Source organism: Amphiprion ocellaris, chromosome 5, assembly GCF_022539595.1.
Source record: "Amphiprion ocellaris isolate individual 3 ecotype Okinawa chromosome 5, ASM2253959v1, whole genome shotgun sequence".
NCBI lineage: Eukaryota > Metazoa > Chordata > Actinopteri > Pomacentridae > Amphiprion > Amphiprion ocellaris.
In genome coordinates, this window is record NC_072770.1 from 27846601 (window position 1) to 27861173 (window position 14573).

General features: G+C 39.0%; 1 protein-coding gene across 1 annotated transcript; it reads right to left on the reverse strand.

Annotated features, from left to right (window-relative positions):
• Positions 1–573: 573 nt before the first annotated feature.
• On the reverse strand, positions 574–7797 carry LOC111574371 (transmembrane protein 88). The gene is made up of 3 exons (XM_023278922.3): positions 7594–7797; positions 6477–6771; positions 574–2842 (listed from the first exon to the last, which is right to left on the reverse strand). Exons 2-3 carry the CDS (start codon positions 6768–6770, stop codon positions 2615–2617), a joined length of 522 nt encoding a protein of 173 aa, XP_023134690.1. The 5' UTR covers position 6771; positions 7594–7797; the 3' UTR covers positions 574–2614.
• Positions 7798–14573: the final 6776 nt, after the last annotated feature.

Consider the following 14573-nt stretch of genomic DNA (forward strand, 5'->3'; position numbering starts at 1 on the left):
GTTCCAGTCCTTTGAGTTCCCTTCGTATTGTGTGTGTGGAAACGCTCTTACTTTCACTATTTAACATAGCCCTGAGTTCTATTGTTGATTTCCTGCAATCATCTAAGAGTTTGTTCCGACCACTTTTGTTTCTTGAAGACAACGGTTCACCACTATCCCTCAGGTTTTAATGACGCATTGGGCGGTTCTTAACCCGATTTTAGTAGTTTCAGACATCTCTTTCGTTTTCTTTGCTTGATGCAGGCCAATAACTTGATCCTTCTGAAACTGATTAACATCTTTTCCATGACCACAAGATATGTCTTCCGACATGGTTGTTTAAGAAATGAGAAGCTACTCTTTGCATCAGCTAGGGTTAAATTGTAATTGCAGCTGAAATGTATTCATCACTGTAGTAATTATCCAGTGGAAGGCTATTACCTGTTTGCTTAGTTAAATCCAAGTGGTGACTGTTTTTTGGACAGGCAGTATATATATATTATTGTTATAAAGCACTTTGATATTTTGTATCTGTAAAAGGTGCTACAGAAGTAAACTCTACTGTACTACATAATAAGAGGCACAAAGCACAAATAAATATATTTCAATTTAATAATGGTGGCACAGGACAAGTGATACCTGCTTGTTATGAAATATGGTTCATTTCTTTCCTCTAACAAATGAAACTGCAGAACTGAACACTTAATTACAGAGCGAGGACGCAGATAAAAAGGGTGTGCAGTGCATTTGTCACTGATGAATTGAAATGACCTGAAAGCAAAGAGGCAGCAGAAGAGCCCCTGATCCGATGATTCAAATCCCTCTTTAACACCTGGCTACCACTAAACAGCCATTATATTGTCATGCTGTCATGTTGTGTTCATAATGAAGGGTGTTTTTATGACACAATGTGATCTAGAAGATGTACTAAAATGAAATATATTTCATATACTCCCTCCAGCAAGATACGACTGTTAGTGATGCTACATCAGGTAAACTGTAGTACAAACATCATTGTCCATTTAATTCACCTCACAGACAACATCAAAGTCCCAGCATGCTGCTTTATATCACACATTTTTCAGTCTTCACCTTGTTTTCCAGGGTGTTTGAAGGCCCCACTGAGCACAACAAACTGGACCAAGTTAAACTCAAAAAAGTGCTTCGAGTTTTTGCCAGAACTCTTATGTCCAACCAGAAATACTGTTGCATTTCTGAGAAAATCCCTCAGGTAGCCATGTCAACAGAACACCAAATCACAAAAATGTTACTTTTATATACAGATCCTAGTAAATACTGTTTTCAAAAACCAGTTTGTGATGCATCCTCAAAAGAAAATTAGAATTCTTTGAGTACAACAACCAATTTAAGTTTGTCTGGAAACCTATATTTATTATTTACATCCCACAAATATTCTTCATTTCTCTTCCGACTATCTCGCGTTGCATTTTATTCCCTCAACAGAATGAGAGCAGAATATGTTGTGTAATCTTTATGCTGCTTGTATGTAAACTTGACATAAAAAAAACAACCTCTATATAACACAAAAAACATTTTAAATTTCTAGTTCAAAGCCAATTAAGACTGTGTGGAAACTGCTACTAGTAACTTAAGTACAATCTTATTTTTTTCAAGAAAACCACAGACACCCAAAATGTGCAGAAGGTAGACAAAATAATGAAAACTGTGAAGCAGACAGTATGATATTTGTGAAAAATACATGTATTTGCTTTCTTTCTGAAAGTTTAATGACAAGGGCATAGAACTCAGACATGCACATGGACAACTATTTACTCCACGGGTGCATAGTTGTCGCTTTTACTACTTTCTTGTTCATTTGCAGTCTGTTGGTACAACTTTGCTCCATGCATAATGTGTTTTCCATAAATATGTATTCTACGCATACACATTAGTGCCGAGCCTGTGCACCGCTGCCCTTGTAGCGTCTGCCCAGACACAAATTTTGGCCGGCATACAGAGGTGTCTGCATGGATTCTAGGGGACTTGAGTGGATGCAAAATATTTGTAGCACAGAACTTTGTGTACAAATGGATATAAAGTATAACATTATTGATACCAACTACACGTCCTGTGGTGCCTGCAGCTGCCCATGTCTGCATAAGAGCATAATCAGGACTTAAGGCCGAAGCCAGGAGAAACTTAGCTTAGCTTAGCTTAGCATAGAACCAGGGACCAGGCCTTGTACAAAGAACAAATAGCACTTCTAAATCTCACTATTTAATACATGACATATAAATATATGTGTTTTGTGTTTTATTAACCTTAATCTAACTGTTGGACAGAGCTCAGCTGTTTGCCCATTTCCTGTCTTTATGCTAAGCTAAGCTAAGCTAATCAACGGCTGGTTGTAGATTCATTCTTGAGCAAACAATTGAGAGAGTGATGCTGATCTGCCCACCAAACTGTCATCAAGAAAGCCGGTTTGTTGAAGGCAACACTTGTGACTCAATCTCGACAAAACAGATCACAACAACAAAGAGATTTGTTGTCACATTGATTAAACTGTGAGGTGTTTCTGTTATTTTGTCTACCCTCTGTGTCTTCCTGCTTCATTTTACACAGATTTGACTTTCTGTTCTCTCCTTCCACATGACCCTCAGGAGCTGTTCTCTGATCAGACCCAGGCGTGGACGCTGCCCGCCCAGTCCAGCAGCCTCCCCCTGTACCAGGCTCGTGTGATCGGCTGAATGAAGAGCAGAAGTCGGAACCTCCGGAGCAGGCCGCAGAAAACTGCAGCGGCCACGACCACGAGCGGAGACATCATCACAAAGCCCAGGATGATGAGGGCAGAGCAGCTGTTGTCGTCAAGGTAACGGCAGATGGCAGAGGGGGCATCAAGGACCTACGAGGGCAAACACAGAGGGAGAACGTCAGACTCAACAAAATTGGTCCACAGACAGTTTGGCCTCAGCTGGAGCTGCTTCTCTTCTGCTAAAAAGCAAATAGATGGGATTTGTCATTCATTAAATATGATTACTGTGTGGATGTGAGCTCAGGGTGCAGGAGGGACTGTGAAGGTGGTGAAGTGTGACAGAGTTTCTCCCTGCTTCCCTCCACGTAAGATAAGAAATGGCTCAGTGCTGTCAGTCAGAGAGAGGAGGGGGGGCAGCAGGAGGCCAGAAAAGCAAGAAAATGAAACAATGAATGAGAAAAAAGAGCATGGAGTGAGATCAATCCACAGCTAATACACACTGACGTAGTCACAAGAACCCACCAGCACATGAAGCACATCATCTCCTTCTCTTTCACAAACTCACTCAGATGCACTCGAAATCCTTTGGCTACATCTGAAGCCCCTTCACTAAAACAGTTTCCTATTGTAAGCTTGTTCAAAAAGGAACTTTGCCTCCTACAAATGCACCCTAGCAACAGTAGCTTAATAGGCAAACACACCTCTGGGAAGTGCACACTGCTCTCACAGAGTACATTTTCCTCCTGCTGTCAGTGTGTTTGTGCACAGCTGGTGCTGGCACCAAATCAGACAGTCTTGTCTTCTCGCTGCGTCCCTCTCCGCATGTTCAGTCTGTCATCACAATAGCAACAACTCTGACTAAAAATGTCTGTAATTATTTGCACCGAATTGACATTTTTGCTCACTTGTCTACACTTCCAGAGGAGATAAAGGAGATGGAGCGGGCAGGAACAGCGCTGATCCCTCCCTGTAAATGATTTGTGAACATATTTCTGCAGTTGTGTGCAAACACCGGGGCAGCTCCGGGCAAACATTTTGTTGATTTTTGAAGTGAGAAGAAGTAAATACAAGCCCTGCAGCAAAGAGAGCTTTTCTTTGAATGTCAGCGCACTTGTGTTACATTTAAAAGGTTACTTTATAGTGTGTAAAAGCTTGGGCAAACTTCCCAAGCACCCTGGCAAGCAAGCACACAAAAGTTTTTCAAAGTACAAAAGGCAAAGGTCAAAAATCAAAATGTGCTAGAAACAATAGGAAATACAAAACAATACAATGACTTTAAAGCATACAAAATGAATAAAATGCACAACAGTTTTACTTAATAATTGAAGCTTATTGACCAACAGTGAAAATAGACAAAAGACAAGAAAAATAAAAACATGAAGATAAAGTATACAGTAAATAAGAAAAAAAAAAAAAAAAAAAAAAAAAAAAAAATATATATATATATATATATATATATATATATATATATAAAAAAATTACTAAATAAATGTTTTTTAAAAAAAAAAAAGTACAGGCAGTTTAAATTAGACTTCATCAAAGCATGAATGAGTTTTTCTAAATCTTGCTTCAAAACAAAGTTTCTCTGGTTGTTTTTCGATGCCAGAAAGACAATTTAGTTCTTCAGCTTTAATATGGCAACTGAAATTTAGACCCTAATCAATAATTACATTGAGATTCATGACCTGGGTGTTCGTTTTTAGAGGCCTGGATTCGAGTGATAGCCTTCTTTCTTTAATGCCAAACGGAGTTAATGCAACCTTTGATTATTTAGTTGAAGGTTTTGTTAACTTCCTCAGGACAAAGACAAAGTAGGTCTACATGACCGTATCACAGCCTGCAAATTCTTTTTGTAGCAGTTAAGAGTCTTTCCATTCTGGGTTTAGAAGTTTCACCCACTCGTCTTGCAGATTGTTCCAAATTCAATCAGCATGGTTGAGACGTCCCCACAGATTTTTAATGATGTTCACATCAGAGGACTGACAGTGACACTCCAGAACCTTCAGCTGCTGTTTCTTGCAGTAGCTCATGGTGGATTCTGACAATTCCTTTGGATCTTTATCTGTGCTAGTTTCTTGACTGATTTAAAGACTAATTCTACATCTAGAATTTGCTAAATTCATGTGCTGCTGACTGTCACACAACCCCAAAGCAGAATATTTGATTTTCAACGTGAGCAGGGTGTTCTTTTCATCAAATACTGCTCCTTTTTCCAAACATGCCTTTGGTGAGGGCTCAGTTTAAACTCCAGAATTTTAGTTTTCATACTTCCAGCTGTGATGAGTTTGCAGGTAGTTTCCCTCTGATGACTCTTCCATGTCAGCCTGGTTTGTGCATCAACTTCCTGCAGACGTTTTACCTCGAAGCCTTTTCACTCTTCCAGATCTTGTCTTGACTTCCACAGTTCTCCTTAACTGCCATTTCTTAAAAGTTCAGAAAGTGGAAATTGCAAGCTGGAAGCTGTTTGATATCGTTTTACAGCCTTCATCCAGCTTTCCAGGAATAAATTGGTTTCATTGTCAGATCCTCAGATCAGCAGCTCAGTGGAGCTAATGGTTACTGAGGTCAAAAGCATCAGAGAAGTTATCAAACTGTGGAGCTGGACAGTAGTTGTTGGCCTTATCAGTTAATTAAACAGGAGGGTGCCCAAACTTTTACACTTGTTGCAATTACTATTTATTTGTTCCTATTTCTTTAGGTTGGTAAAATCAAAACTTAGTAAAAGTAAAAACAAATTTTTAATGTCTGTTCACTGCAGCGGTTGTACTTACCTTTTAGAATAGAGATACTTTATTAATCCCCGAGGAGAATTTCGGTTGTATAAAATATAAAATTCAAAACATACAAAAAGTGTAATATACACTCTTACTTCAAAAACCAACTAAATCTATCATTTGTGTTGATCAAACTGTTGCACACACTGACCGTATTAAAGAACTTGGAGGCAGCAGAAAGGAGCAGTAAACATACCACTGATAGGGCATCAGCAAGATGCTTATTTATGCATCAACTGGATATGGAGCAACATTAGCATTTATTTGAAGCCGTTGCCACCTGATAAATGGAAATCCAATATGCACTGTCCATTTATTGCTCTCCACCAACTCCCTATGGGAATACCTGTCTCTCTATATGCTAAATGCTCCACTATGTTCACCAGCTAGCCGCTAATGCAGGAAATTTATTGCAGTATTCCACTAGACAGAACTGTATGGCCTCAGGGATCTTCCAGATCATTAACATGTTACTGATAATGTTCATTAACTCTCATTTCAAATATAAAAAGCAGTACTGTGAGAGAATGCACACTGGACACTATGTATATTTGCATCCAGTAAATCAGGGCAGTGTAGAGGTTTGTTTACTTGACATGTAAATTTACTAAGAGACAGAAAACTATCCTAACAGATGAAACAGGCACATTTTGTTGTGAAACATGTAGAGTATTCCATATTTTATTGCAAAACGCAGCGATTTCAAATCTTTATACAGCTATGTTGCTTTGTAAAAAATACCCTACTGTTGGGTCCACTGTGGATCCTGCTAGAGGTAAACAAGAGTTTCTACCCTTTGCAACTGAATCTCTGTTTATCTCTGCTCAATATTCTTTAAATCATCATCTAGATGCAACTTTACAGCCTAAATCTGGGGGTTACAGTGATTCCAGTGGTTAAGCTGTAATTTAAAAGTCTACTTTTCAACTCAGTTTGTCCCTGCTGCAGAGACAGCAAACAGCAGAGTCAGATCTCCTACTTTTGACACCACGCTGCTTCAGGCTACTCACCCTGGAGTGACAGAGGAAACCAGCGTAGAGCAGCAGCACTGCAGGCAGCAGCACCACAGAGAAGACCACAGCCAGGAGCAGAGCGCTGGCCAAGACCACGCTCAGGTTCCAGAGGATCAGAACTGCCCCGCAGGCCACGCAGCCACACCTGCCCCTGCGGCTGCCCCACGCACTGCCCCCGCTGTGGGCCACGGGAGGAGGCAGCATCTTCACTCCCTCCCCCATCCAGAACTCCTCCTCTTTCTCCTCCTCAGCTGAGCCTCCGTCTTCCAGGTCCACATCCACGCCGCACATCCTGAGAGACAGAAGGCTTCGTTTAGATTGACACTGTAGGAGGGTTCCTTGATGTGATTAGCTTTTAATTTACTGATTACAAACGGATGAGCTGCAAAATGACGCTGTGCTGCTGCTGCTGTTGCGAGTCTTTAACATCCTGCAAAACGTGACTGAGCTTGATTAAATTGTCTGCATTGTGAACGTTAAACACTTGCATATTTAGTCAGTCTATTCCTCTGTTTGCCACCAATCCTATGGTGAGTCCAGCAGCAGAAAGTATCCTCTTTGCTTCAGGTGTATCCAACATTTGCCCAATTGCTGAATTTAAAACCTTAAGTAAAAACAGAAAAACACACTGCATGTCCTGCTCTTCTGTCCCCACAGGCAGCCAGTAAGTTATTAGAATATGTAAATGAGGAACCTATAGGCTGGATTGACTTTACCTACACACACATGCACACTTTTAAGCTGTCTATCACTCCTCCAGTCGATTTCTTCGATCAGGGCTCTGTCACTGATGGCTGGATTGCATGCCATTTTAAACCTTTTAACCTGGATAACCTGCTGCTGAGCTGCAGACACAAAGCGCATGTGGACATACTGTTCTGTTCATCTCATTCAATTCATAACATTAACTGTGTTTTAGGAGAAATCTTGTTCTTTGTTTTTTTTTTTTTTTAAATACAATTAGATATAATAATGCATACTTTGTGTTTCAAATTACTTATTTCAACCCAAGATATTTGCTTTTTCTCAAAACTGGAACTAGACATTCGCTACATGCAGGATATAATAGGACAGCTTTATTGTGCATTTAAATAAGAAGAATTTAATTGCTTACCTCGAAGTAGCAGTAAATCCCGGTTATTCCTCTGTCTGCTGTATTTCTCTCCCAACAACTGACCCGCAGCTTTGAGTTTCTGTACAAAAGACAAAACAAAACAGTTGCGATGCCGGTTCACGAAGAGACAGCGGGAGAGAAAATCACCTGTGAGTTGAACCCTGCGCTGCTGAACTGATGCTGCCGTCAGGATCCTCTGTGCGTCTGCGGGAGCGAGCGGCTCCGGGCCACGCGCTCTGCCGACAAATGCGCGCTCACGCGGTGGCAAGAACATTCACCTGCCCCCATGAAAAATATTCTCCTTTTGTTGCTTTTCAACATTGAATCATGGTCAATCCTATGCACTTTTTTTTAAAACAAGAATTTACAAAGAAGAATCTTACATGTCAAATTGAAAGCAGATTTCTACAAAGTAATGTCAGTTCATTAAAAATCGAAATAGGAAAGAAGTGACTGCAAAAATATCAACCCCCCACCCCCTTAAAGTGACTCACCTAATTCAACACAGGTACGTTCCAGTTGATGCTAGAAGTCACACAATTAGTGAAATAAAGATCAAGAGTGCTGCAGATGTGTGTCAGGTGATTGTAGCATGAAGACTCCTGTATCTGAAAGGTCCAGTCACTGGTGAATCAGTACTGCTGGTTATAACTACAAAATGAAGACAAAAGGAAATGATGCAAGAGCATTTCCAAGTTACTGAATATGTCTTAAAGTACAGTTAAATCCATCGTTAACAAATGGAGGGAATGTGGCACATGTGTAAATCTGCCCAGAGGAGGCTGTCCTCAAAAAAATGAGTGAGAGTGAAGCAAGAAAGACACACGTGAGGGAGGCCACCAAGACACTTATGACACCTCTGAAGGAGTTATAAGCTTCAGGAGCTGAGATGGGAGAGACTGAACATACAACAGCCTGTTTTTCACCAGTGAAAGGATTATTAAGTCAACTGGAAGAAGATTCTTTGATCTGAAGAGAACAAAAGTGAGCTTTTTGACACCAGACGAACACGTATGTTATCACAAACACACCATCTCCTTCAGAGGAGTCACATGGTGGGTGAGCAGGGGGATGAATACTTTTTATTTACTGTAAGCCTCTATAGAGGATTTATACATTTTAGCTCATGGCTTAATCTACTATTATTCACCGGCTGTCTCGAATGGGCTGGCTGCTAGATTGTGGAAAATCCTCCTCCACCTAAAAGCTACTTTTAATCTTTCTTTAAAACAACAATGCACTGTTAGACTATTTAGGCTGCATTTCAGTTGGAGTGCTGCAGAAAATCTGGTCCAAAAAGCATTTATTGGGAAACTATTAAACACTGACAACTGCAGATTTGATGGATTGTGGTGAAAAAGACTTGCGAATATTTATATATTTACTGCTGATTTGATGCTCATCAGAAGCATAGAATAGAATAGAATAGAATAGAATAGAATAGAATAGAATAGAATAGAATAGAATAGAATAGAATAGAATAGAATAGAATAGAATAGAATAGAATAGAATAGAATAGAATAGAATAGAATAGAATAGAATAGAATAGAAGACAGTGAAGTTTACCAAAGGTTTGGTGATCATTCTTCTGAAAGCCCAGTATTTATGATAAATGACTGTTGTGTGGAGTCATCAGACAGGAAATCACCATCCAAGCAAACAGCAGATAGATAAGAGAAACCAGTAGGCACCACAATAATTACACATTCATGTAGTAATCACATTAGTGGTTTACTGGCATTCAGACCTGCCCTATGTAAAATAGAAACTATAAACACCAATCAGCCGAGGCGGTTGCTCTTAGAACTGTCTTATGAATGCTTTGTGAAATGTTACTTAGTGCTGTGAAGTAGGCTGTTAGCTGCAACTTATAGAAAATTGTGTTTCTACCACCTTAGTTTATTAAGCCCTTTTTAAGCGCAACGTTTAAGTTCTGAACTACTGATCCGAAGGTCAGAGGTTCAAACCACGATGCGGTCACTATCGGGCCTTTGTGCAAGGCCCTTAACCCTTCCTGCTCCAGGGGCATTGTACCATGGCTGACTGCACTCTGACCCCCCTAATTGGGGGGATATGCAAAAACAGAATTTCCCTCTGGGGATTAATACATGTAAGGAAAAAAAATGGTAGTAAAAGCTTTAAAATGATGGTAAAGGCAAATCTCTCCATAAAAGCACTGATACATCTTTGTTGGTCTGCTTGTTTGGACTTTTAACCATCAAAGAGCAACTGAAAATGTCATTTTTAACTACCTCACTTTGCTCCAGTGATGTAGAAATGTCATCCAGGAAGTTGTCAGCACACTGAGACATTACTGCAACGTGCTGAGGTCAGATATGTAACTTTCAAACAGATACAGGAATAAAAACTGTTCTTAGCGGATATTATATATTATTGTTTCAGATCTAACACATTATATAGTGATAGATAATAATAAATAATACTTGATCAATAGACAATGATACAGGTCTGGCATTGTCTGCATCAATGTGTTTTTCCCCTGAAATTTTGATTTAAATAGGTTGCACAAAATTACTGTAAAGGCTGCTCTCGACCTAGACCTGTTTATCTTGGTATCTGTTCAATCAAGTGACCTTTGTTGAGCTTTAAATAAGTAAATTTGTGTCAGTTTTGTAAGATAATCAGATAACATCTCAAGAAAATTAGATCAGTGTGCACTTAATTTCATACAGGGAGCAGATGTTGTGAAGCAGTGGGCCTGAAAATTCTGAGAAATGCTGCTATAAAGAGCTAAAGAAATAAAATGTTGTACCAGTCACCTTGTGCAACTAAATTAGATCAGAAAATGTGTGTCGCAAGAGAAAAAACAGGCGTTTGTTGTGCCAGGAGCACAAGGGTGAAACTCAAAGAAAGCAGACGAGTTAAAGTTTCTAATGGAGAAACCAAATCAAAGGTTGACAAACAAGTTAACATATGACAATAAGTCGTGATATGTGAGTTTCTCCCTCTGCAGTCTTTTATGAACCTCAGAACATTGTCAGCTGTGTGGCTCAGAGATAAGGGGATGATCGATTTGTTTTCCAGCACAGGCAGACAGTCAACCTTTTGCTGTTCAAATTTAATTACACAGAACAAGAGAAAAAGATGGGAGGATATGGGACGGAGCTGGCGAGTAATGGCAGAAAAGATAATGCCTGGATATATAGAGAGAGAGATGAAGGGTTGATTGATGAAGGAGAGACGCTGCAGAGCGTCTGTGAGAAGATATTGTAAGTAACTAAGTGAGGAGCTGTGCAGTCAATGTTGCCTTTTTAGATTGTACCAGCAACATCTGCTGACATCTGCTGGACATCTGTGAAACTGTAAATGCAGCACAGACATGTTTTGGTTGGCAGTCACTTCCAACAATGTTCTTCAATAATGTCCTCCAGCTTGTCTTTATTGACTGGACTCTGTTTGTTTTAACTGTAGTCTTTGTTTTGTGTGAGGTTCAGCTTATTTAACCTGGCAGACCATGAACTGAATATCTTCCTTTGTTTTCACTTTGGACTGCCGAGCTTTGTGTGTTTGCAACTCTGACTCTTGCAATCTGTACCTTGAACTGTCTATGAGGCCATGCAATAACCGAACAACATCCTGGTCGCCATGGCAATTCATCTCAGTCCAGACAAACAGCAGGCCAGTGAACCCTGATAACAGGACACCATCCATCCATCCATCCATCCATCCATCTATCCATCCATAAAAGTTTGGGGTCACCAAGGCAATTTCATGTTTTCTGTGATAACTTACACTTATATTCATGTGCTAATTAGTCTTTCACCATGATTAGCTAACACAATGTAGCATTAGAACACAGGAGTGATGGTTGCTGGAAATTGCTGGAAATGTTCCTCTGTACCCCTAAAACCAGCCATTTCCACCTAGAATAGTCATTTACCACATTAACAATGTCTACACTGTATTTCTGATTAATTTAATGCTATTTTCAATGAGAGAACTGCTTTTCTTTCCCCCTTTTCTTACTTTGCAGTTACATTATAGAGGGAGGAGCCACCCAAATCCTTTAAATAAAAAGTACAAATTCTAGACTGTAAAAATACTCCATTGCAAGTAAAAGTGCTTTGAAAAGTTAAAGTATGTATGTACATTGAGAAAAAAAAATGTTAGTGTTTAAAGTTAAAGTACTCTATTCAGAAGAATGTTTACAATTATATATGTGTAGTTAGATTTATTTTCATTGTGGATACGTCTGTTGACTATTTTATCAACTAAATGACTGATTATTCTGTTCTAATGTGACCTAGAGGAAACAACTTCACAATGGTCAGATTGACTCACAAGGAAAAAAAGCAATTAAAATTGTCAAGAAAAAGAAATGTTTGGAAGTTTTGTATGAAAAAATAGTTTTGATATCTTGTTAGTGGCAAAAAGTTGATGTGTAACACTATTTGATAAATGTAGTGGAGCATAAGTATGAAGTGGCATACAAAAAAACACTAAAGTACCTCAAATTTGTGCTTATTTGTAGTACATGAGTAAGTATACTTGGTTATATTCCACAACTGACTGTCGGTATGAAGTATGCTAAACAATAACACTGTTATTGTTATTATTCTGATCATTTATTTAAGTAAAAGCCCCGATACATAATGCAAAACGTGAAAAATCCAACTTGAGTAGAAAATGCTGCAAATGGGTCCGTGTACGGATCTGGTAATTGGATTTTCCGTTCTGAAACGGGTATCGAAAAACAAAAAACGAGTGGTTATTTGATTTTCGTTTTAAAATACAAAAATTAAAATTGAAATACAAGGCGTTTTTCCGTTTCATGATCAAAAAGGGATATACGATTTTTTTTTTTAATGCTTTGATTTTCGTTTTATATTTAGAATAACAAGAAAGTAAAATCAGGAAGAGACAGAAACGAAAAAAGGTCCGTTTTTTTCATTTTCTGAGACCGGAAGTGGTCATCAGCAAGTGTGGAGCCAAACGACAACAAGATTCTCAGAGGGCGGAGCCAGAGAGCAGTGATTGTTTAGACCATAGATAATATAGAAGACAGCGCGCTAGCGGATCTAGTCTGTGTTTATCTATGGTCGGCACGTCTGGTAGCATCTCTGGCTGCTGTTGACCTTGTTTTTGGAGTAAAACACGGTAAGAAGATAAATACTTCTAACTTGTGGCGTTATTTTATTGTACGTTAAGTCAGCGACTTGTGAAGAGTTGTGTTTTGTCGTGTTTGAGCAGCTGGTCCGGACGCGTTAGCTAGCTAAGCGGCTAAGTTAGCTAGCGGGCTAATTAACACAGGTGGCTAACTTACCGCTGAACACCTGTTAGTTGCTGCCACAGCTGTCCGTCATTATTAGAATGACATTCTCAACCTGTATTTCTCTGCTGTGTATTTTAGCTTTTAAAAAAGTTATTTTACTTTAAGGTTAACTGAAACCCGTTCAGCTGCACTGGAGTTTAACATTCAGCTGGTTTGAATTAAAACGCGCTTAACTTAACATTGCGCAACGTTACCTCTCTGAATCTCCATAATTTCATTAAATTCCTTCTCTCTTCCACTGCTCAAGTTCAATCCAGTATATAAAATGACATTAATAGTGAATAAACTAACAACCAGCCATTGTGTTTATTTATTACTGTATGTATTTGTAGTAAAACATGAGTTGAAACATCCTACTTTTGGATCTAGAACTGTACAAGCCGTTCATTTTCAGTCACCTGACGAGTTAAACTCCCCTTTTTCTGTGAGGTTGAAGCAGAAAGTCTGAGTTAACAAAGAAAGTTGTTTATAATTTGCGATACCTGTTATCTCTGACTGAGGCTTTAGTTTTTGTTGAGCCGATTTACACGTAGAAACTTTGTTCAGGAAAATTTCTCAGTAGCTCAGAGGACAGGCTGCTTTTTACACAACCTCGTAAGAGAATGTCTGTCAATGCTTTCAGCAGAATTTAGAAACACAACACTTCCTAAACAGATATTTTGAGGCTGTGAGGTTGAACATTTGAGAGTCTCTCAGTGTGTTTGTTTGTGGTCTTTCTGTTTCTAGGTGGAAGCTGAATTAGTGAGGATGACTCCTGCTCCTGTCATCTCTAAGCTCCTCCCACATCTTTACCTGCACATGAGGAAAATCACTCCTGTAGAATGCAGGTATGTTTGTCATTATTACAAAAAGATGTTGCCTGGTGACCTGTCAGAAACCCATTATACAGAGTCACCCAAAATAATGTTTACACACATCAGGAAAAGAAAAACTTGCATAAATATTTCAATACCAAATTTATTCAGACATCACGAGATTAATAAAAGTTATCTTCGTCCTCTACAATTACAAGAGGTGCTCAAAGTGGTGGCCACTGGCTTCCAGACATTTCTGTTGTGTTGTAGACATCACTTGTTGATGCTCCATTCATGAGGGTAGCGCCATCTGTTGGGAAAACATCGTTCAACAGGACACAGAGTTATCGTGATTTGATCAAACTTAGAAAGAGGAATCTATATGTATAGAAGTACTTATACAAATGAAATATTTATAAAAGTTTTTCTTTTCCTGATGTGTGTACATTATTTTGGCTGACTGAACTTAATGAGACCAAAACTGTCATTTAATTGTTGCTTTGAAAGCTTCTTTAGTGAAAACCAGCTGGTGTTCTGCTTTGAAACAAACTGCTGTTGAGGTCTGTGTTTTTAGGTTTAACCCCACAGTTTCTGAATGAACTGATAGTTTGTTTTTTTTTCCCTGATCATTGTGGACGTTATAATTGATGGTAACATTTACTGATCATATAATAAGCATGACAATATAACAGTATAACATTCTGACCACCTGACTAATACTGTGTTGGTCCCTTTATGCTGCTAAAACTCCTCTGACCCAGTGGTTCATCAGAACCTCTGGGGATGTCCTATGGATTCTGTGGGTTGCACATTAACGTTCCTGTTTTAATCACATTTAAGTTTCCTGAATGTTACATTAATGTCAACCAGCCACAGTTTTATGAACTTAATGA

Excerpts from the sequence above, each read along its gene's own strand:
- LOC111574371 (XM_023278922.3), bottom strand. The coding sequence starts at position 6,770 with ATGTGCGGCGTGGATGTGGACCTGGAAGACGGAGGCTCAGCTGAGGAG. Across the intron at positions 2,843-6,476 it reads GTTTCCTCTGTCACTCCAGG|GTCCTTGATGCCCCCTCTGC; the intron begins GTGAGTAGCCTG and ends TTGCCCTCGTAG.